This window comes from Larus michahellis, chromosome 2 (genome assembly GCF_964199755.1).
Source record: "Larus michahellis chromosome 2, bLarMic1.1, whole genome shotgun sequence".
Taxonomy (NCBI): Eukaryota; Metazoa; Chordata; class Aves; order Charadriiformes; family Laridae; genus Larus; species Larus michahellis.
The window spans coordinates 117,215,139-117,239,784 of record NC_133897.1 but is presented as its reverse complement, the minus strand read 5'-3'; the positions used below and the strand labels follow the sequence as shown (position 1 = coordinate 117,239,784).

General features: G+C 38.4%; 1 protein-coding gene across 1 annotated transcript in view; it reads right to left on the bottom strand.

The window, feature by feature from the left end:
• The window catches only part of YES1 (YES proto-oncogene 1, Src family tyrosine kinase), a 50,433-nt gene that overhangs the window by 9,084 nt on the left and 16,703 nt on the right, over window positions 1-24,646 (bottom strand). The window contains exons 2-4 of the mRNA XM_074576792.1: window positions 7,301-7,573; window positions 2,798-2,897; window positions 1,578-1,676 (exon numbers count right to left, since the gene is read on the bottom strand). Coding sequence (XP_074432893.1) covers window positions 1,578-1,676; window positions 2,798-2,897; window positions 7,301-7,565 — 464 coding nt within the window. The 5' untranslated portion in view covers window positions 7,566-7,573. The remainder of the gene's footprint in view (window positions 1-1,577; window positions 1,677-2,797; window positions 2,898-7,300; window positions 7,574-24,646) is intronic.

The following is a 24,646-nucleotide window of genomic DNA, read 5'->3' as shown; positions in this document are numbered from 1 at the left end:
AAGTAATAATAGGGTTTACTTGTTCTTTTTATGAGCATTAAACATTTATATTATGGTATCATTCAAAATGCACACGCATAATATGGATCCCGCCACAAGCAGTTTGTGATATAAATGCCTTCAGGTATTTATAAGCCCACTATAAAGAAAATCCTAGCAACCTGGGGCCGTGTATTGCTTTCACATTTGCAACTCCAACTGCAATCACAACACAAAAATCTATAAACGCTATCAAAGCTCAGGGCTAACAAATGAACTCTAAAGCGAATGAACTCTATTCCAAATGCTGTGGCAATATTTAATAAAATTGGCACTAGGTTCTTTAAAATAGTAACTTTAAAAAAGCTTCCTCACCTATTACCCCTCACTCTTACCTCTAGTTATCACATAAACCTATGACAAAACTCCCCTCCTTTTGTTTTGCCAGTCTTTAGGAGCAATACTTTCTTTGCAGAAACACTGCACTCTTAGTTTGCAAAGTGCTATCATTTCTATTTTACCACCACTGCAGCTGTAATGACAATGTGCTTTTATTGTATAGGTTTGGTTTTTGTTGTTTTTTTTTTTTTTTTTTTTTTTTAAAAAAAAAGCCCTCGACTTTTTTTCCAAAACATCTGAAGTCAATAATTTTAAAAGCAGCCGAAACTCAAGGGCATAAAATAACAGTGTGTCTCTGATGCAATCCCTTTTTAATAGTAAAGAGCCAGGTGAGAGCGGCAGCAACATGCTAAAGTCTCAGCTCGAGATTCAGGAAACATCTTGGAAATCGGGCACTTTTCCCAGAAGGGCAGCAGCAAACACAGAAGTGAACAGATTGTGTATCAGGGAATTGCTTATTGGCAGTAACATGCCTGTGTATTGAAGCAAGAGTTGCGGAGCTTTGTATTTCTAGTACAACAAATACAATCAATCCCTTGGAACAATTATAACCTGAAACTGAACCCCAACTCACAGTTCCCACAATAACTTCATGTGATTCTGTAAGTGCTCTGGGATCTTTGTTTGTAAATAAATGTAGGAAGTACTGGTACCCAAAGCAATACAGTTTTCCCAATTCATAGCAGTCCTTAGTGTGCCTAACAATTTTGTCACCAAAAAAGTTGTTACAGGTTAATAGATTAGCAATGACTATCCACACAAATGTTTTTCTTAGAATGTAAGATCAGGTGCTGCCAAGGCTATAGCTGATCTTGAACTAGCGTTTGGCAAAATAAGGATAAAAACCTAGAGTTGATGATGTGTGAACTCTTGTAACTAAAAAACATCCATTTCTTTTTTATATGAAATGCAATGCACATCCCCCAATTCTTATCTTCATTACTACATTCTCCTATCCTTTTTCCTTTAGCCCTACATATAGCAAGCAGGCATAAAACATTTTCATGAGTGTCCACCCCACGCTTACTTATAATTATACCTTTGACTTCACCCAAGTAGCACTGCTATCCCTTAATTAGTAGTATTATCCTACTTTACCCTTAAATAGTACATATACTGAATTAAAGGAACAGCATCACCACAGGGCACAAAGTGTAGAATGGATACTAAGAACAGATTGACAGTATACGATGTCTTACTCTTCTGCTTGAATGGAGTCTGCAGGAGCTACGTAATTGCTGGGGATGTAGCCTGTTTTTCCTGTAGCAATGGATCTTGCTTCCCACCAGTCTCCTTCCCTGCAACGCAACACCGGTTATCTCTTCCACATTTAAACAACACATCATTCTCCAGCAGTTACAACGTCCTCACACACAAAAGGTAGGTTAAATTTAGGTAACATGTTGTTTTAATTATGAAGGCATCTAAAATAGTTTGTGCTGTACCTAAATACACTTTTCTTTTCATTGTAAGAAACATGAGTGCCTTTCAGTGGAATTTTTTATTTTAAAACATTTTGGTTTTGTGGGGTTTTTTTTTGTGTGTGTGGGGGGGTTTAATGTAAAAGGAATTTATCCATATATTCAAAACACAAACTTGCAACAAAACATTTTATGGAAGAGATGTGTAAACAAACTTCCCAGTTCTCTAGTCTTCGTCTGCCTCTCCTGGATCATTCTGCCTGTATGCTGACAGTCAGCTAATAAAATTAGACAACTGGATGAATGAAAACTGCTACATGTATGAATTAGAACTATTAACATGGCCAAAAGCTGCATGTAAAGAAATCTCCAAGGTGAACAAATAATTTCCTCTCCACTAGACTTCTAGAAATCAGGCCATAATACTGTAAGGCCGCTGCAATTAAACTAGAACATCAAACTACTGCTATCCGAGGATGGATTTACTGCGGAGGCCAGCTAGACACGCTTCCGCGGCCAGAAGTTCCTGCATATACAGCCAGGGCGCTTGCCTCTGGCATTCGTGGTGCAGCGCCGCTGGCTGCACCCACCTCCCCATCAGATATGGAAACCCACCAGAGAGAACCTGCAAGGCACAGAGCCTGGGATGGGGTGGGACAACCTGTGTCTCCACCTCTGCTGCCCCAAAGCGGGTAGCTGCACCTCGCTGCAGCAGGGAGTGGGAGGATGCCACCCAACCAGCTGAGAGGGAGAAGGCTTAGGGCCACTCCAGTCACTACAGCCTGACACCTGCACCCAAACATGACCTCAGCCTGAAAATTACTGTCTTGCCAGTATCAATATTTTAACCCCACGCTTGCTGAACTCTCATTCAAGAAATAAAAAAGCCCCAACATATCTACTCGTCACTGAGATAGGACACGCAGATTTCAAGAAGAGTTAAGGATCTGCTTATTCCCAACAACAATGAAGTGAAGTCTGTGAATGAGAACACTTACGTGTTATTTATTATCTGGAACCGTTCACCTTTCTTAAATGAAAGGTCATCTGTAGTTCTAGCTTCATAATCATATAAGGCCACAAATACAGTAACACCACCTTAGGAAACAAAACAAAAAACAACATGATATAGCAGTAATGCTGCAATACTTGATTTAAGGACTTGTCCATGAAATAACTCATCAATTTTGATTTGGAAGCAACTAAACACTCTGGGTTGCATCTCATTTTGGAAGCTGGATCAATAATCAGCTCATTTCTTAAGACAGAGGAAAGCCTATAAAGAGACATGCTAAAAATACGCTTCCACAGACACCACAAAAGGCAGCCAGATACATCACTGAAAGTATATTAATAATTATAGCAATTATATACAGAAACCTGCACAACACATCAGCAGCAAAAAAAAAAAAGCTAGCTTCTTTATTAAGCTAGCTTCTTGTTTAAAAAATGCAATTCTAGAAGCTCCTACACCACAACAACGGTGAACCATCAGCCACTAATTTTTAGTGAAGTAGTTTCCTGTTGAACTTAGCTATAAATAACTGGTGTGTTCACAGGTTTCTGGGGTTACACATCAAGACCTACTCAAGGAATTGAAACAGAAATAAAAGTGTTCTGTTGGGGACAAAGACAGCTTAGGACTAATGATTTCTAACTCCATCAATTCTACCCCTCAGTGAAGCAGACCCTTGCTGAGGATGATCCATCAGTGCATTACTCGAGGGAACAAGGACTGAGATATTTCACAGGACGAGCAGCTGCACTCCATCAACGCTAAGGAATTTGTCTCCCCATCCCACTCCTGCTACAGGGCACGTTGCTGACCATGTCCCACAAACAGGATACAGGTGTGAGAGATAGGTGGTTGGGAGGTTCCTATACTTACGTTAGGAAAACGTTTTCTATACTTAAAAGAACTAATCTACACAGCTGGGCTAAAAGAGAAAGAGGGACAGGCTATGTGAGATGTACAAGCTACGAGCAAAAATAAAGGACTATTGTACCATAACTAGAAGAAAGTGAAAACAGAAAATTGCAGATGGGCAATTCAGAAAGACCTTTTAAGCTCTAGAAATGCTATTTCACAGTCTAATGGACATTTAGAAAGTCCAATGATAGTCCAAGCAATAACTTATTTTTAAAACTATAATATTAGATCTCCAGCAGGCATATATATGTACCAGGATATACATAGAAGACCACCAACAGAAACATGTTGCAATTAATTTTAGATGTTACAATTAACATGACAGTGATCAGAAAGAACAAACACATAATGCGATGGGTACTGTCTATATCTAATATTCTTTTACAATGTACGCTTTCTGATGTAAGAGCTCCTAATCACTTAAATATTTTCATTTGATTTAGAGTCTTCCTGTGATTACACTATCTCAGCAGGCTGCAGCTGGAAATGAATTTACAGTTCCTCTAGGAAAAACAGAACAAAAAGTCCCCATAGGAGGTTAGAGTAATGGAGGGGTTTTTTTTGAAGTGTGATTTATGAACTGAAAATGAATTAGAAAATTCCCTAGGAGTTAACAGTTCCTAATCTAAGTTAAAAATCAACATATTTCTACCAATTTTTGCCTGCATTACTTTGATGACACAAACTGCTACACTGAGCAAGAAAATTGTGGGGATACAAACCATATTCACACAAACAGAAACCAAATGTTACAGAAATAAACCATCCCCCAAAGAATTCTTCAGCAGATGAAGAAAATCAATACTCTCAAGTCACAATATTACAGAAGTTTTTCACTGCATATAAAGAAACCGTGAGATTCCCAGGACTTCAAAACAAACTGTACAACATCTAGAAAGATACTAACATGGGAACAAGCAAGAGATGAACTCCTCTAGACAGCGTAGCACTAGTGAAAGTAACAGACTCAAATGTAAACCATGCAATAAGAGAATTATCAGTAATTGTGAATATTTGTGTACTCTTAATTATTTGTAAAGAAAGAACTGGAAAAGCTAATATATAATCCTTGGAAAGTTTTGATTTCAACACTTCAGCTACCATAAACCCTCTTTTTATTCTCACTAACAAGTGTTATTTATCTCATAGCAAAGAACAATAAAATACTTCAGGAGAACAGCATCAGCCCAGAATGTTTTAAACAGATACCACTAAAATGATTTTTGAAGTCCTTTGCAGCTGTTTTCTTTGTGAAGGTGATCTGGTTTAGCTGTTCAAGCTATTTGTGGTGATAACATTTCCCTTAAAGGTTATCCTTTCATTAGGTCAGTATTTACATCCTCTAATCTTGGACCGGTTTTGGAGAGAAGACTTTACTTTCTTGCTCAGCATGAGGATTACAGAGCACTAGTGCTTACATGGCTTCATGGAAGGCAAGAACAGCGGCCCATTCTTCTGTTTCAATTTGCAGTAATATTCTAAGAATTCAAAGTATCTGATGACTGAGAACGCGTAATACAGGAGCAGCGTGACTAACTCTAATTTCTTCTCCTTTTCTGCTCTACATAAAAGATAGCTCAACTCTGTTCAGCCGCACTACAGACCATGATGACAACCATATCATCCTCTTGTCAGACGTCACTGATGGACTGGATAAGCACTACTGACACCAGGTCCTGTTTGACAAGCCCATCTATTCTCCTCCCTTACAAAACAAAGGGCCACAGAATGCAATCCAGTGTTTTATTTGTCACAAATACAGAAAGCTTACAGCCAGGTGAAGCTTGTCATCTTATTCCTTCACAAAACCACCCAATTTTGGTTGATCTGAAAATCGGTACTGAATGTACCAAAAAACTACTGGTGCATTTTTTAAATATTTTTTTTAAAATGCGTTTGTTTGTGAATGGGCTGGTTTTACAAAACGAGGAGGAATAATTACACATGCAGAATCATTTTACCTGATTGCAAAACGATGGGGGCGTTCACCCAAATCAGCCTGCCTGACGATAACTGAATTCACACTGATGAGAAATGTCATGAAAAATCTCTCCTGTTGATTCTGGTCCAAGATATAACATGCTTAACTACCAGCAGGAACAGGGACAAGCAAGAGAACGGATATCCCTCCTGGTCTCTGCAACAAGGGATTTGTGGTACCTGGGTGTGGGCTACATCCTTGATGTCTGGCAATACCCAGGAGTGCCCGCAAACACTGCTGGAGATTCCCACATGAACAAAGAACCAGATTTAGTAAGAAGAAACACACAGAGGTTCTTGGACGAGTTGAAGCACGATAAACTTTCCTCCATGGAGCTAACGAATAAAAGGTTATGCTGCCCTTACTTCATTTCTGCATCTGTTCATCCAAACCGGGGATTCAGAGCTGTCTCAAAAATTTTGAGACGGGACAGATGCTCATTTTAATTATTTGGTTTTTAATGAATTCCCAAAAAGGGAATACGAGGTGATCACTACATGACAATTCATATTTGGTTTCCCGAATTGCTTAATGTCAAGGCCACAGTGAGTTTTTAGGGATCTCAAGTTTCTTGTGTTTCAAAGATTTTAAATGCCACTGTAACGAAGCAAACGTGAGCACTGTAATTGTGCTAACATTAGAGGGTTGTGGGAAAACTAGAAATAGACTAATAAGGAATGATTTACCTTGTTTTGTGAAGTGTCCGTGCAAAGCTTCTAGAATAAATTATTCTTTCCTCTCTCTCAAAAAAAGAATTAAGTACAGCTTCCTCTCAAAAATATCCAGCAAAACTAGGGGGGTTGGAACAAGATGATCTTTGAGGTCCCTTCCAACTCTAACCATTCTATGATTCTATGAGATTAGCCATGTGCACAAAATAAATGTTTTTTGTAATGAAAGTGTAAGATTTTGATATAAAGCTGTGTTTATAACATCAAACATGCATATCACTTTAAAACGCTGTATCTTCGGAGGCTTTATATCTCAGCCAAGAAGGTCTCTGCACCTTATAAATTCTGTTCTTACATTTTCAACATTTTCTCCTTAACAATGAGAATTCTGCTCTTTTGTTTCACACATCTTGTTCATATAGTAAACTATACTGCATGGTCCTGTTTAGCTTTATAGATGAACACATTCAATGTTACATTAATATAAGTAACTTACAGCTAATCAAATAAGTCTGAAAATCAGTTTAAAATATCAATTGCATGAACTTGAAGTGTTTTTCATTTTGCACCTCCCTCCAAAAGTTTAAAGCCATTATCACCCGTGCATCCCTCCAGCAGCTTATACCTGCTAACACCATTTTAACAAGCATTTCCATTACTGCCTTTAATAAATCTTAAAATTTCTCTGTGCTGTGATCCTAACACCACCCCAAAGTAAAAACACAAAAGGCAAAACACCCAACCCCCAGTCACTAGTGAATATGGCCTGAATTATTATCTGAGCAGTAAAGATATTGAAAATCATAAATCCCTATTTTAAATTTGTAATTTATTTCTGTGTGGCAAGGGGTCATAGTATTTTTTTAATATGACTATCAATTAACAATAATAACAACACATCTTTTTATGTAACACTCACCTGTTAAAGTACTAGGATATGGACTTGGCACAGCTGAAAATGAAGATGATGCTCCTCCAAAAGGTGTCATTCCTGAGGGCCCTCCAAAAGGAGTCATGGAATGACTATTAAAATTAACTGCTGATCCCTTTATTGACGGTGACTGTGTTGCTTGGCTGGAGTCTGATCCATAATGGCTGACGTGGGAAATAACAGGTTCCGGAGTATTATCAGGTCTGTATTTCATGGATGGACCTTTATCTTCTTTGCTTTTAATGCACCCCATGGTTGCTCCTGTGAGAATGAGAGGAAATAATAAGTTCATCTCTATTTTGCATCTTTTGATAGTTAATACAGAAGACTCCCCAAAATTTACTGAAAATGCTGATTTATTAGTGGTTAAAAAAACCAAAACAACCCCCAGGAATTTCTCCTACATGCAGTTTACAAAGCCTGATGAAAAAGTGTTCTGGAATAAAATTTAAGTCATTCCTAGACTAGAGAGGACATAATAACTTTTCCCTTACAACACGCATATGAACTGCACATTTGGATTATTCTTCATCCCAGTTGCTTGGTGGACCGTAAATGATAAAAAAAGAAAAAGGGGGAAAAAAAAAAAACAAAAAAAAAGGGAGTCAGGCAACAGATGAGGAAAAGACTGAAGACTTCTGTAGAAGGGAGGAAGGGGAAACAGAGGTGACAAATCCCAAGCCAATTACAAGAAGCAAATCCAAAGCAATTATATGAAGAAAACGAGTGGGACATTCCTGCTTTCTTTTTTAAGCACCTGTGTGATAAGCTCCTGACCTGCTGGTGGTATTACAACTAATATCTTTAAAGATGTGGAGAAGTTTTCATCCACTGCCAGCCCCCCAAAATACAACTTTCCAACAAACCTGGGATATTCCCGTCCAGAGGACGGGGCTCTACAGTCTAACTAGAATTAGAAAAAAAAATTTAGAAGAGTAATGACAACTTCTGTGTAAGTTTAGAAACTGAACTGTGCCCAGACAGGTGACCATTTGTAGCCCTGATGGCCCAAGATTGCCTGCCACCAGATCCCACTACAGGCAGAATGTGCCAGAGCTGTTTACTAGGCAGACACTTATTACCTGCTGATGGAGGCAATCAGAGAGGAGACATATCGCCAACAATTAAAATTATTGAGTTTTAAGAAATCACCACCTGCCATTTATCAGGTAGCAGGCATTTTCTGGCTAACCCCAGCTGGGAAACAAATCAGGAAGAAAACAGGAGTCTCTATTCGATGCAGCACTAGTCTGGCATGAAAACTCCTATATTCTTGGGAAAAAGTAAGTTAAAAATCTGCTTTAACTTCAAAAGGAGAAACCTCCACAAAAGTAGGAAATCAACTGCTCCACATTCTCTAATGAATCAATTAAAAAAAGTAAACAGCAACAGTCTGAAAGCATTAAAAATACGTCTTTTGATAACTACAATAACTTTCATGGAGTCTAACTAACAATTAGGGAAATTGTTTCCCATCGTGTGTCTATTTTTTTCCTTTTAAATTCCCTATTACCTGCCTTGTTAACTATTAGACACAAAAATATGGAACAAAGTAAATCTTACTCAACAAATACTTAATATAGTCACACTGAGAGAAACTAATTCCCTCTGTATAACTACCCATTACAATATTAAAGACACTGTAATTTCCTCAAGAACCGTGAATCAGAGCTCCTAGAAAGAAGAAAGTCCATAGCCAGTGAAACACTGTACAAAATTCACTGCTCATAAAATTAAGAATATTCACCCTGTCAATTCAGCCCCTAATGCTGTAATGTAATACAATTACTGGTGCAGAAACAAGCAACAAAGTCAAATAACGGCATATTTACAAATCTTGTCTGAGAGTTTTACACAGAATAATGAATCATCACAAAAGCACATCTTATTCATTATTTTGTTTTTACTTTTGATACTATTCTTGCCAACTCGTTATTGTGCAGAAATGTTAATAAACCAAGACTCAAATACATGCATGAGACATAATGTGTCTAAATACCTTACAAAAGAAGCCTTACAACCTACAGTAGAAAAACCAGTTATTAAGTCACGATACGAGTCAACCAAGCACCCAATCACATCATTTTAATTTCTCTACCACTGCAAACAGACACTGTAATTTGAACCAATTTTTTGGCCATGTGTCTGCCTAGTGTGAATTCTTGCCTTACTTTGAGGCCTATTTCTTTGATTCTCTTTAAAAAACCGCGATCAAAGTTTTCTGCTGGCACTGAACACAAGCCCCATCGCATCCACAAAAATGTATTTGCTAACAGTAGTGATTCCCTGTTGTTAAACATCACACCAAACACACTACTTACGTTAATAAAGTAGATTAAAAGGGAAATGTATGAACATTTGTATGATTAAGTGTTCAAAACAATTTACCACTGCCGATTTGACCAAGTGGCAAACGACAAGGCTACCCCGTACTGCAATTATAACTGCTACCACCCACACCCGCTCACTCATTAAGCTGAGGTTAGCAACAAAAAGGTACCATTGGTATACTTGAGTGCCGCAAAGAAAAGCCCTTATTGAAGACCTGAATTCATTCTAGGGAAAGAGAGTCAGCCTCTCCCTTGCTTCTCCCCTCCCCAGCCACTTCACTGTTAAGGTAATCTTCTTTCAGGGGTTAAAGAGATTAACAGAGATTCAATCAGCACTTCAAAGAGAAGGATATCCAGAAATAAGCAGTTAAAAATTTAAAATCTCGACTTTTATAACTGCATACCCACAAACCAAAATTAAGGACGCAAATTCCTTAGCTTTTAAAAGTCAAAAACATAGGTGGATCTTACTATAGAACATTGTGTATGCATTTATAAGGAGGAATTAGAGGAATGAGGGTAGAGAAGGTAACATAAGCCAAGAGTGAGTAGCAGGGAAAGGAAAAATGATTGCCCATACTATGTGGGGGAAAAAACCCGACAACTTATTACTGTTAGTCTTGTAATAAATTACTGGATAAAGAAAAAAATCCCTAAGCAGCTGGTATGTAATGTTGGATTTGATTATGCTGGTACTCTATTTGTTATTAAAAATGTATGTAACAGAAATAACCTACAACTATTTTTATCACCCTTTGTCTGACTGGCAACAAAATATTAAGGAATACATTGCTGTCATAAAATTCATGGCTCTCTGTCTGAAGCACTGAACTCTTTTTAAAAATAGATACAGATAAAAAGTTCGTGTTTGCTCTGTAGAAGTCCATCTATTCAAAGAAATGCTGGCCCAAGGTATGTTATTCACAAGCCACTAATCCATTCCCATTAGCTAAATCATTATTTTAGACCAGACTGGTGTCTGAAGCAAACTACTTGAGTAACTTCAGCTGCTTGTTATTTCTTTGAAACAAATACTCTCCTGTTGGTTCTGATCAGCGTGCCCACGTGTTTGGTGGGTGGGTGGGTTAGGAGTCAGCTCCCTGGAGGTCCCATGTTCAGAAAGGCATGGACTAAAAGCACAGATATCTTGTTCTGCTTTCTAGATGAAAGCAATCCTATGTTTGAATGTTTTCAAGAAGAAACAGAAGCTAAAATGATTACTGGAAGGACAGGAGAAGGTCAGCAGGATGCCCACAAAAATCAATAGAAGAATCAGAGTACTCCAGGAAGTAGTCATCAAATGAGATTTTAGTGACATCTACTTTGACTTGGGCTTTTTGGAGAAGTGATACAAAGGGCAAAAGTTCATTATCATTCAATACTCAACAAACACCACAGACAATGACAGAGGGCCCTTAATAACCCCTCTGCCAAACAAGAGAGCTTCAAGAAAGTCAGTGCTGCCCTCTTATCTTCACAACTCTGTTTTATAGCAGAGTGCTGGATCACAAGGAAAGCTTTGTTCAACAACAATTGAAAAGTGTGGCCAGTAAAGCCTTCATGGTTTTTTTGTCCTGCTTTCCTTTCAGAAGGATGACCTACCAGACCAAGAAAAATTATTATTTCCTCAAGAGCCGTCATATTCTAGGATACTGACAAGCGGTTCCCCTCAGGGTGTCTGCAGCCTCATCCATCCAGCCTGGAGAGGGGGTGTCACTCGTTCATCCAATGTGTCTTTGCTCTTCCCAGTTGATAGTTACAGGAGTTATCTACTTACTGGTTCCCTGGGACACAAGGTTCTCAGGAATGCTTCAAGAAAGGTGTCCTACTGGTGTGAAGGAAGATGCTAGAGCTTCCTTTGAAAGAGGTGATTTTAATTTAGGTGGATAAACTGACAATCTGGTACAGTTAGCTGCCTCAGAGAAAAGCAGTCTGCAAATGCCTCTACACACCACATTCATTCTCCCTCCATACTCTACCTATTGTCATCAAGATTTTGAGGGCTAGATGTTAGCCTCTGAAACTCTGAAGACCAAAAGCTGGGAAAGCCTCACATTTGTTTCACATGCCATAGTGGATTTGATAACAAAACACATTCACTAGAGAAAAAAAAAAACAAAAACAAAACCAAGAAAAATCTTCCATTTCTGTTACAATATAGCGTGTCCCCAGATGCCTTCTGGAGACTTCATCATGATGTAAGGCCAGGAATGACAGCTGCACATGGCCGTTCTGACATTCTGCAAAGGGAAAGACGCTCTAGGGAGCTGTTCTCTTTTCGGCCTCTGGCTAAACCGGGTACTAAAACCATACAAGAAATAAATGCAAGAGGTAGGGCAAAAGAAAAATAACTAAGGGGAAGGGGAGGTTGGAGGTTGCAAAATTTATTTTTTCCATTACTTTTGAATACTGAAATTGTTCATACACCCACACAGCCAAAAAGAGCACATAAGTCATTTTTCACTATGAAGAGTCAAGTTAAAAGAACAAGCAAGTCAAATCTCTTTCCAGAAGGATAAAGCAAGACTGCAAATATCCTCCTGCCTAAAAATAAAAAAAACGCCAACAACTAAAAACCAACCCGCCATGCTACATAACATGAAAAATTTCACTTGAAGTTCATAAATTGCTAATAAAAAGATGAAAAAAACATAGAAGGATTTCCACTGCTACTCTACCTTCACTTCTCAGTGTTAGCAAAAAATAAACTGTTTTTACCAAGAAAAGAAGCATCTTCACTTCTCAAACATGAAACAAATGTCTTATAAAAAGGTCCTCTTAACTTTCAACTTAAGGCATGATTTAAAGTTATTAAAATTTCATGCAATGGTGAAGACAGGATATTCTGTGGAAAGTTCGCTAATGGATCCATTAGCTGACTGCCGACTATTTGCTCAAACAAGTGCAGAGCTGACTCCATCTGTCACCGGAGACACACGACCGATACTGGCTTTTCGTATGACAGGCAAACAATGCAGAGCATCCGCCAAACAGCTGTTTTCAGCTGGTGGTATCGAAAACTCATTTATTAGAAGTGACACAGATAGAAAGAAACAGAGATAACCAGAAAAGAACCTAATGACCCCTCTGGCTAACACTATCACGTCCAACTGACTCCGTCCATCTTTAACAGGTCACTGCTTCGGTATGAAAATATGGGTAGGATTTCTTGTCTACAAAGCAACCTGACATGTTTGTAAAGGAAAATAAACGAAGGAATTGCCCTGTGTTCTTTGCAGAGTATACACAATTTTTTAAAAATTATGCATTTTTAATCACGTGATAGAATTTATCTTTTATGAGCTGCCATAAACTGCGAAGTTTGCTTATTTTACCGTGATCAACCCATGGCATTTCAAAGAATGATGTTCTACTGGATTCAGTTTTATAATTAACAATAACATTAGTGTAAAGAGACCTTGGAGTGTCTGTATCATTATGCATTTAAAGTGCAAATGACATGACCTTGTAATTAATGATCGAATAAGGAGGAAAAAGTGAAGATAAAGGAAGAAGCATTAAAAAAAAAAAAAAGAAAAAAGACACTGAAGCAAGGATTTAGGTTACTAGAACTTCAACGTTTCCCACATGTCTTCGTGCAGTTCTACCCAGAAAAATAACTATAAAGTAGCATTATTAGATCTTAAGTTGCCCATAAACTAAAAATATATTTAAAAGTAAAGAAATATCCTCTTTATCACTGACTAATGCAATCTGAAATTTTTGATCCTAATGTTTCTACAGACCAAATCCTGCTTTTATCATGACTATACAAACATATTCAAGGAAAATTCTGGGGCTGCTGTGGCAATGCTTTTGATTTCATAGAAGCAGAACAAACCCCAGATTGTTTACTAATAAAGCTACAGCTAGCAACCCAGTGTAGAACAGAGGACTCTGTATAAAGAGAGAAAAAACAATGAGTACAAAATTGCTTTTCTAGTTGTACATTTTGCATTTCAGAGTTAAAAGCTGTTGGAAATAGTACATATTTCTGTTCTAGCTAATTTATTTTATTATTTATTTATTTACAGGAAGCAGAATTTTAAATTTGCATTAAATTAATGATTGAGTCTGATCTTTCTGCTGGAGGAGCTACTTGCCTGGCTGACAATATCACTACAACTGTGCTCTGAAGGAATAACAGATTTCAAAACACTACCTGGAAAGTTAGGATAAGCAAAAATTGCATAAAAAAGAATAAGGTCCTTCAATCCTTTACATCCTCTCATAATTTTTTGACTTCTTTTTTTGGAATGAAGGTCATTGAGTTTGATGGAAGCGTGCTTCCTCTGAGATTTGAACGGTTTTAGACATGGGGGACTTGCTCAGATGTATCAGACTTAGGACAGCGTATCCATAAAGGAGACTGAGGATTTCCAGTTCTCCAATTTGAATCGTCCCAAACAAAAGCTTCTCTCCTGAAGAAACACCTATCATCCAAGTTGGAACTAACAGGTAAGAAGCAGACAGTACAACCCTTGTCCCAATCCATACCAGGCCCTACCATCTGACTGCAAGGTCCCATTGGATGCCAGGTTACAAAGTTGAAGGAAAAATTAACTACTGCAACAACAAGTTCTAACAAATAAAGTGGAATTACAGATTATCAGTGAGCCAAAGTCAGGGGAGATGTGAGCATTCAGTTTTCCCTCTCAGTCACGCGTTCCTTTTAGCTGGACCAAACATGTAGGATCTCCTCCCACTTATTGTGAATTTGGACAGCTGAATCTGTAGAGACAGTCTTTCATTTTAAAGACAGGCAAAGGCTGCAGAAACACGTTGGAGACAATGATCATGTTGTGGATGACATGTGCCTAGCTCTGCAAAATACACACTCATAAAATTGTGTTTATTTATAATCAGAGTTTCGCCTACGCTATCTGAGATAGTGTGGGTTTTCCTTTGACCAGATGTGGTACGCAAGCATAGCAAGAAAAGGTGGCTTTTCCAATCAGACTAGTAAGCGTTCAGGAAAGACAGACTAGAGGTGGAAGACAGCAAGCATACTCTAATTTTAAAGACACTTCTAATCAAAGATGATCTAGTTCAGTATCTTGTCTTCAATAGCAGCCTTTGCCTCTAACCAGGAGCTCCTCCTTCACCATGGGCCTGGGCTCGGACTCTGACAACGAATAAAGTTTTCTCTCTTTAGGAAGAGTGACCAGCAGCAGATGCCTTGTGAGGAAAGAGGAGCAGGATGTGCACAGACTGAGATTTCTCTAACCTCCAACCATCTGTAGCTCAGAAAGCTCACAGTCAGATGGAGACTAAGGACTCAGCTATATGAGAAAATTTCTACAGGCGTGACCTAGCTTATGAATTTAAACTAATGTAGTTATGTTGATGCAACATCTGCACAGGATTTGCATTCTGGTATATCTTTACTTGAATTGTTTCATGCTGCCTGGTTGAAGTCAGAATAACCATATGCAAGAAAATAAAAATAGTTAGTACTATAACGATATAGATTTAAACATCATAACTTTCTGTTTTAGACAAGGCTTCTGAAAGGAGGTGAGTGTCACAGCCAAGACCTGGACTGAGATCTTCCAAGTGCGAACTGTAGCAGCCTGACTTTTAGTCTGCTACACCTGGGCAAGGCTTTCTTGTCAAAGCTGTTCAGGCATCTGAAGAAGCACATGTCCATCATCAACCTCCTTGTCTTCCAGTTGCTCACTTGAGCAATCCCCACTTCAAAGCTGGAAGCGGCCTACCCTGTGTGCAAGGCAACAGAAAGCACACAAAAAAGAAGGGGTGTCGAAAAACACCCCACCAAAACAAACAAAAAAATTCACAACATCCCAAGCCCACCTGCAGTAGGCACAGAGCCTAGCTGGGGGTACCTGACTGACAGCCAGAGGGAGCTCCTTCTAACCTCCAGAGCACAGCAGAGAAAATATTTGGCAAATTTAAATGTTTAAAGTTCATTTTAAAAACGTACCAATAGCTAAGTAGAACTTTTATTTTAAGAAAGTGTGTTTTCAGGATCTATTCTAAATTTTCAAGCACATTGTTCACATTCAGAAAGAGTGAAAAATAATTTGTGCTTTCTGCTACATCCAACAAAAAAACTGCCAACAAACCTAAGGCAGAGGATGCAAAATGGGTACACAACACCGACGGATTAATTTTCTTTACTCCAGCAGTCAAGATCAAAAGGGAGAAATTAACTAAAATATCAGAATTGCAAAAGCAATTTTATGTGCTGAAATATACATATACACGAGACCCTTTTAAAATTTAGAGTTACAATGTCTAGCCATACAATTTCAAGCCTTTACCAAAGACATTTTCTCTGACAATAGATGATACCACAGACAAAACAACCAATATATTGTCTAGACAGCATTACTGCTGCTCCACTGTCTTGAACGTTTAAGTACACAGTCTATAAATAAACACAAGCAGAAAAGGACAATTCAGGTTTTTCAGTATAATAGCGATTTTTATTAATTTGTAAATAATTACAAGCCTGATATATTCAAGAAGTTTGGCCAAAAGATTGTTTCAGATTACAGTAAGATGCATGTCATACCTTGTCAAACCTATCTAGCCTATTTCAGACAGGATTTAGGAACTAATTTATACACATAAAGGTTTTGTTTTCATTGAATCCTATCTGGAAAACAACAAAAGGTATGCCTGGTATCGCAGAACATTTTTATACGTTCGATTTTCTATTTAAGTATATTATTTATGAAAAGGATGCTTCCAAAAGTTATTTAAAAAGCAACTCTTCAATATCGTTTACTGAGGTAAACCGATGTTCTGTTTTCTGGATCTCACAGCAGGAAACATGCAAACGGCTTTCCTATGGGACATCTGCTTTGCAGAAAAAGTAAAGTAAAACTTACACGGTAGAAGAACAATTTGCAGCACTTTTGTTCTGAAAAATTCTCTGAAAATTTAAGAGGTCATTTATTTCAAAGTTCAGCAACTACAAACTACATTTGAAAAAAGGGACTACAAAATTTGCAAGCTCCCGGAAATTCAGAGATAGTGAAATTCATATGAATCTATGGTATTTTTAATTTTCTCAACTGGGCATATGGCTGAAGTAGCAATTACATTTTAAGATGATAGAGGAATTCAATATCAGTAAGAATCCAGTTGCAAAGTCATTTGGTCTCTGTTAGTCAGTTTATAAATATAAATAAAGGAACAGTTACAGCAACTTAAAATATGAATTAAAAAAAGACTCTAGAATAAATGACTGTTAGACCCACCCCAACTATAGGGCAGGAACGCTGTTAGGGAATCCCATGGAACTTAGACTTAATTAATTTGGTGTGTGTCTGACAAACTGTTACTTTACGTTTGCACATACCTGCTTTGTAGAAATGAATTTTCCCAGCTACTGTTTGCCAAATGTCGCCCTAAGTTGAAAGTAAATTCCCCTTTATTCTCAAGCTATTTTATCCGAATATACTTGACATGATTAGCATGTTAACAAAAATCGGTAATTAAAGTATTTAAATCCAATTACTGATAAAATGTTGCTACTCATTTATTCAAGGGCCACATATCCAGACCTCCTTCAGCAATTAGCTCTTTGCTGAACAACAGGAATTTCAAGAAGCCAGATGGAAAACATCAACCTTTTGACTAAAACAAAAAGTAAAAGTATGTATAAACAATTACAACCATATATGTACACTGTCCTTGATGATTCAATAGCTTGTGTTTTCCTTTGTACATAAAACACAAGTGAAAAGTACAATTAAGTTGTAGAGAAATTCAAAATTAAACAAACAAGGTGTAGGATGACGTCTGCTAAATAATACCCTTATTAAAAGAGAAGAGCTGGATGATGTTTAACTAAACAAGAATTACTACCCTAATAGCTATCATTACTACTGTTATATTGCTTGCTATACTGACAGATATGACACCCTTCAGAGGCAAGAAGACCAGGAGAAATTACGTTAATTAGCTTGTCAGGCATCTTGCACAACAAAGGCCATAGGGCTGCCCTGAATTCATTTCTCTTTTTTTGTGTTTTTGAAGGTACGCACATGATCAAATTAATTTAATTTCAAAGTGACCTGTTATGGAGAGTCCACCCACACTGGACAAGACCTAAATTTTAAACACAATAAGCACTAGAAGTACATGCCTCACATCCCATCTGAATTTAATGCCAACATCCAGACAGCAAGCTTGTTACATTTGCCTTGGAGCACCGTTTCTATTCCCTGTGTTGAGTGTGTAGATGACGGCTCCATTCAACCTTCCGCCTGGCAAGACTGATGCAGTCCCATTAGACTCCAGTCTAGCAAATGGCTTTCTGGTCACTCCAACCACCTCATTTTCTCCAAGTTCCCTCAGTTTTTTTTCAGTGCTTCCCTTTAACAGGGATCACCAGGAACACACATGGTATTCCAGGTAAGGAATATTTCTTCTTCCATAGCATCACAGAATGTATTGGTTGGAAGGGACCTTCAGAGATCACTTAGTCCAACCCCCCTGCCATGGGCAGGGACACCTTCCACTAGATAAGGCTGCTCAAAGCCCCATCCAACCCAACCTTGAACACTTCCAGGGATGGGGCATCCACATCTTCTCTGGGCAACCTGTCCCAGGGTCTTGCCACCCTCATAGTAAAAAATTTCTTCCTTATATCCAATCTAAACCTACCCTCTTTCAGTTTAAAACTGCTACCCTTTATTCTGTCACTACAGGCCCTTGTAAAAGGCCTCTCTCCATCTTTCTTATATATTGAAAGGCTGCAATAAGGTCTCCATGGAGCCTTCTCTTCTCCAGGCTGAACAACTCCAACTCTCTCACTCTCTTCATGAGAGGTGTTCCAGCCTTCTGACCATTTTTGTGTCCCTTCTCTGGACCCACTCCAACAGGTCAATGTCTGTCTTGTGTTGAGGGCCCCAGAATTGCATGGAGTCTCACAAGAATGTATGCTCTCCATACATTCATTCCCTAGTCTGTATTGATGGGGATTGCCTTGACCCACGTGCAGGACCTTGCAGTTGACCTTGCTGAATTTCATGAGGTTCACACAGGCCCATCTGAGACTCTACTATTTATTTTGGCAGCAGCCACTGTCCCTTATGATTTTCAGGTTTTTTTCAGTACTGCTCTAGAACAGAAATTTCTGTATCCTGGAAGCATAAACAAGATCCTTCTTGCAAGAAGCGTGCTATTGTATTTATCTGTATTAAACTGGTACAGACTCTCAATTAATCTGGATTACTCCAATCATGGAGCTGTGAGACAAATGTGAAGAAATCTATCACTCGTATGAAAATGGAGACAATAGGACATGGTAAGAGTGGAGTCTCACAGTTACCCTACCCAGGGTTTCTTACACTTATCTCCAATACTCCATTGTTCTGCTCATCATCTAGCCTACAAGCACCTGGCACTATGGTTTGCAACATGCATGGAGCTCAGCCACATGGCAGTTCTACCTTCCAAGTTCATCTATTTCTGCAGGAGAAAGACATTTCTGCTGCACCTCAGCAAGCACACCGCAAAAACGAAGCAGCCACTTCCCTCTTATCTTGGGAGGAAAAATGGCTTATTTGTAGGCTACAGTCACTTGTCCTAGGTCAGGGTTGGCTCCTGCAAAGTAGGTGTATCCTCTGTCCTCAACAGAAAAGTTTTGTTCCAATGTGGGCATTTCGCTAGCAATTTTGTGAGCCTGCTACCAATAAAAAAAACCACCAAACAAACAGAAAACAACCGAACAAAAAACCTAACTTAATTCTTTCCTTTCAAAAACAAGGTGTTACTTTCCCTCACGTTCATGTTGTTTCATTTGCTAAGGAATCAAAAAAAAAAACCAACTCTTTCCAGCTCCAGACTAGCAATTAGAGTGACATGTACAGGGTGTTCCAAGCCTGCAACAATGGCATGTAATAGAAAACCACACTGTTCACTTACCATTCCTTGATGGTTTTCCTTTACACTCATCTTCTGATGATTTTGACTCTACCACTTAAAACTGTTGAAAGGATTTTAAACACAGTTCATAAAAGCATTTCTGAAAAAGATGTCAAAGACAAACTTTTCCTGAGGGTGTTCTTATTTGATAGAGTGAAACAAAGGGAAACCATCTCAGCATTTCCTGTGATGGGGAGGTTTATCAAAATCCAGCTCAAAAAAAATGTAGAAGCCTTCAGACATCTTCTAAGGATACGTTAAAGATTACGTCAGTGTTCTGTTCATCTTTTTAAAAGGTTTTCCTAATATGGCAATGGGCCTTCCCTCTAATTTAGCATTTTCCAGCTCAGATTACTCCCTACCATTCAGGCAACACAATCCAAGCGTGAACTAGCCAGCAGCACGTAAACCACATTACCAGTCACTACTCTCTGAAGATGTGCAAAGTGAACACAACCGATAACTTTGGTAAGTTAGCCACTGTACAGGATCGAATTTAAAACAGGAATAGATGAGAGAAAGGTGTGAAGGGAAGAGTGAAGAGATGCTAGAGTGACAACTAGAGTGCTACACATTCTCTTTAAAAAAGAAACAGAATATTAGTAATCAAAGAACAAAGAACACAGCAAGAGAAAATGGTTTTGACATATTTCATGTAGGTAAATACTGTTAACCTACAATAGGGTATACACACAGCACAAAGACATCCTTCAGTTTTTAATCGACAGGTTCAGGAAACCCTCTTCTAAATAGGTAAGTAAAATGCCTTGGCCATTTCATGTTCTCAATCACTCTGTCAATCACTTGTTTTCAGGAGTACACAATGTATACTTAAAGGTTCTCTTCAGGCTAAATAACTACTGTGTAGTAGAAAATTTTCTTTTTCCTAACCAGTAAGCAGAGCTTTTAGCAATACTCTTTTGACTCCAAAAGTATTGCCAGAAGGAAGGACAATTTCCATTTTAATTAAGTGTAAAGGTAGAAACCTTTAATCTTCCACCTAAAGGGTGGAAGATGTTAGGGATTCAGCAGAAGCGTGCACGTCAAACAACTTATTCCTCAGTAAACTCCACGTTACTTAAATTTTGGTCATAGGTCAGAAGGATTTAAGCTACGAGTAGTAATGAAGGAAACAACAAATTAACAGTATTTAAGAAGAGTTAACATGCCTAAAATAGAAACATTGCAATGACAAAACTTATCTTCAAAAATAAACAGCATGCTGAAAAGAGACAAAATACGTATCTTGCTGCAGATTTGACAAGCTCCAACTGAAAATTTCCATAAAACCAAGTATTTTTTGAAAACAAATTAAAACAATACAAACATTTTAAATAATTCTATTTTATCATGTTCCCATAAAATGAAAAAGGGAAGATGTCTCTCCTGGAGGGTGAGGTATTTCAAGTCCCTTTATGTGGTCTCCTTACTCATTTCAGTGTTCTGGTTCTTCTTAAACTGATATAAACTAATCGTTTACAAATATGTAAAAACACGTATTTCTCATTTCTCATAAGGTTAAAAAGGAAGCTGTATCTGAGAAAAAGTTAGAGGAGTTCCCTGTCCAGCAGAAATGGGATTTCTTTGCTAAACCTCAAATCTTCTAAGCTTCAAAAACTCCTTAAGTCCTCACCAGTTTTATAAACTTAATGCTTCTAAATGTCATCTTTCAAGCAGGAAGCAATGCAATACTATCATCCCACAGGTGAGCTTTAAGAATCAATTTTGCACATTTTTAAACACTGTCTTCTGGACTAAACATGAAATGAATCGGCTGAAAAACAGGTTCTGCTGTTTGCAGCAATTTGTGGACTGTTCGCTGCCAGAATCCACTGCTTTTCACAAAGAATAATGCTAAGAGTGATAACTCTGAGACCAAGCATAATTAGAAGAATACCTGTACGTTCAGCCACCTGAGGAGTGGCACAGTTCACTGATGACTGGTCTAAAGACAGGCAAGAGCTGCACAACACAGCACTAAACCCCAAACACACAATAAGACGAAAGGCAAAACCAGAAGGGAGTAACTTCATTGGATCAGTCTATAGGGAAGGAGTAGGTAGCACCTCATATTTCTACCAAATACTGGTTGTAACTCAACATGAAGAAGAGACATTGTCCCCAAGCAAAGTCCTACTTGATATCAAGCAGAGAGCTCAGCAATTGCTCCTTATCACACAAACCAACAGGTTTGCATTTCCTGCTCATACAACACCTAGCATTAAATTGCCAGACTAGGGATAGGGAGAATTATCCAGCCATTCCCAACTGGTAGAGACTACTGGGTTTTTCACGTCCCCTCTTGCAGGGAAGGCATTTTATTCTAGGAGTGCCTGGCAATTTCAATTTGACAAATGCTCAGCCAATGTTAAGGAAAGGCTGGCGATGTGCTTCATCTGTCCTCGTACCTTCCCGTAGGGTGTCACAGCTGCGACTTATGACTTTTGCTATTTTTGTTAGAGAGCCAAGAAATGTTTTACATCCTTGTTGGTACAAGTAGGGAGCCCACGATATCTGTACAGCATCCAGTTCTCCCAGTTAGGAACTCCAATAACCCTTCAGTTCCAAGTTTCCAACCAGTGATTTCCCCTAAGCTCCTAGTGAGGAACTCCTCTTGCCTCTGTGGTTGTACCTGGTGGAGGAAAATGTTTGAAGGATAGAGGTTTCTCTGATATACATAACATGAAATGTTGGTGCAAGTTATTTTCTAATCCTAAACTACTTTCTGGAATGTTCAGGCTGAGGTAGGAAATAAAAAAAATACTCACTTTAATGTAAAAAAAACCCAAACCAACCACCAACAAACTTGACAGAGCTCCATGAGCCTTTCACATACAACTAAACATAAGTATAATTAACAGGACAGAAAAATACAAGTGGTACAATAGCAATCTATTTTTGATTAAGGTGTAAGGATAGAGTCTGATGGTAAGAGTTGATCAGTGTGATCAAGAGGATAAAAATGACAAAAATTACGACATAGAGAGCAGCGTTTGCAAAAGGAAAGAAAGAGAAAAGACTAGGAGATTGCCGCCAACAGGAATCACAGTAAAAAAGAAGGGGCGGGAAATAGAGAGTTTTCAAGCACGGCAGAGTGAGTGAGCATGGCACAGCATGAACCTTACTTAAAAAGGATATCAGCCATTCCAAGTGTTGGCTACAGACAAACAGAAATAAAAATTAAGGAAGGCATCTGCACTGCGTACCTTTTGGTCCTGAAAATTTGAATTCTGGATCACCTTACAAAGGCTTCCTGCACAGCCACTGGAGAGACACAGGCTACTCTAGAAGAGCAATGATTTTAAGGATGCCTAAAGATTTTTTTTTTTTTTTTCATCGATAACATTTAACAAAGATTAGAGCAGAAAGAAAATTGTTATATGCCCTGCTCCTTTAATTATGCTACTTCCCCACGAACCCCCTCACAACCCCCACCCCCCCCCCCCCCCAAAAAAAAGTCAAACCAGTTGGCAACAAGACTACTCAGATACCTTCACAGAGCTAGATGCTTAGAAATTAGGCAGTGGGAATATATCCTATTTGTTAAGTATCAAATCTACCATAAAAGCAGAGCAGCTTCAAATAACACAAAATACGAAACAAGCTGCAGCGTGCCGATTTTAAATCTCTGAAAACTAGTTCATGGTAGAAAACAGAAGACTTCTACTCAGTTGCCGTGCCAGTCAAGCTAGTGTCCTTTTAAATAATTCCCTAGTTCAAACTAATGACATTTATATTCAGTAATGGACTTCAGGTGGAATTCATCTTCCAAATTTAGACATCTATCTGAGGGTGAGATGAATCATGCAGTGAAAGTGCTTATTTCTCTCCACTGACTATAAAGGCAGCCTACAGATACAGGCAGCCAAAGCCTGCATTCACCAACCTGTCTCCTGGTAGCTAATGCTCACATTTACATTGCGTAGTATGCTGAACGGTTGCCTTCTGTTAATGAATCAAAGAATCAAAGAATTAGGCTAGAAAAGTTTTCTTTCAAGAAGGTGAGAAGCAGCGCTACTCTTAATTAGCTTAAGTTTTAAGTAAACATTAGCAGTCACTACTATTTTTCCCCTTGCACAATAGTTAGAGGTCTGTTTGTGGAAAAATAAGCATATCTTTCAAAAAAAATGAAAATATATTAGAAAGTCTACTAAATGCCTAAAGTCAGACTAAACTTTAAGAATGTTTCCACAGAAAACGAGGACTTGGGATTCAAAATTGTTGACACAGTAAAGTATGCTACTGTATCACAATAATCAATTAAGATTGAACCAAAGAGTGAAAATCATCTGCAATTTGCACAGTTGACACTTTAACAAAAGGAACAGGGCATCTATATTAAATAGCAGCCTCTTGTTTCAAATCTTCTCAAATGCAGTATTTCCAACCAGCACAAAGTATGCCCTCTTAATATTACTTCTCCATTTACAAGCAGAGAGGTCCCTTGGTTATTTCAATAGTCACTACAGACAGAAAGAAATATACTTTTATTGATAAGCTGGTCACATACAACAGAGAGATATGGGCGTTTAGCACATCTGGAAGAGGGAAGGGCGACACAAAAATCACCGCAAAGGAGTCTGAAAGGAGAGCAGAAATAACCAGTCTACAGACAGCCCTGAACATGCATTTGTTTGATCACTACCCACTAAAAAACTTCTCTTCCTTAGAACACCCCTTTCCCTAAAGTGCCTCTATTGTGCAAGGAGCACACGAGAGAGATGCAATTGGAAGTGCACCCGTTACATGACCGAAAAAGGACAAAATCACAGGAAATTAAGCCACGAACTGACATATACCCACAGTCCTAACCCTGCCCTGAACATGACCCTTGCTTGTATATTTTGGTGGCATGTGCAAGGTCACACAAAGAATATGTAGCCAGTGGCCCTAAAACACCCCCTAAATAGGTTAGTGCCACAATTTGTGCCAAACTTTGAGTACTATTGCTAGAAACAATTCTGGAAAACAAGAGAAATTAAAAAAAAAAGGGGGGGGGGCAGGTTTTACAATAAAGGAATAGTTGTACTGAGCAAGACCCAAAGGTCCAAGACCATTCAAATACCCTCTCACTAACAACAGCCAATAACAGATACTGAGT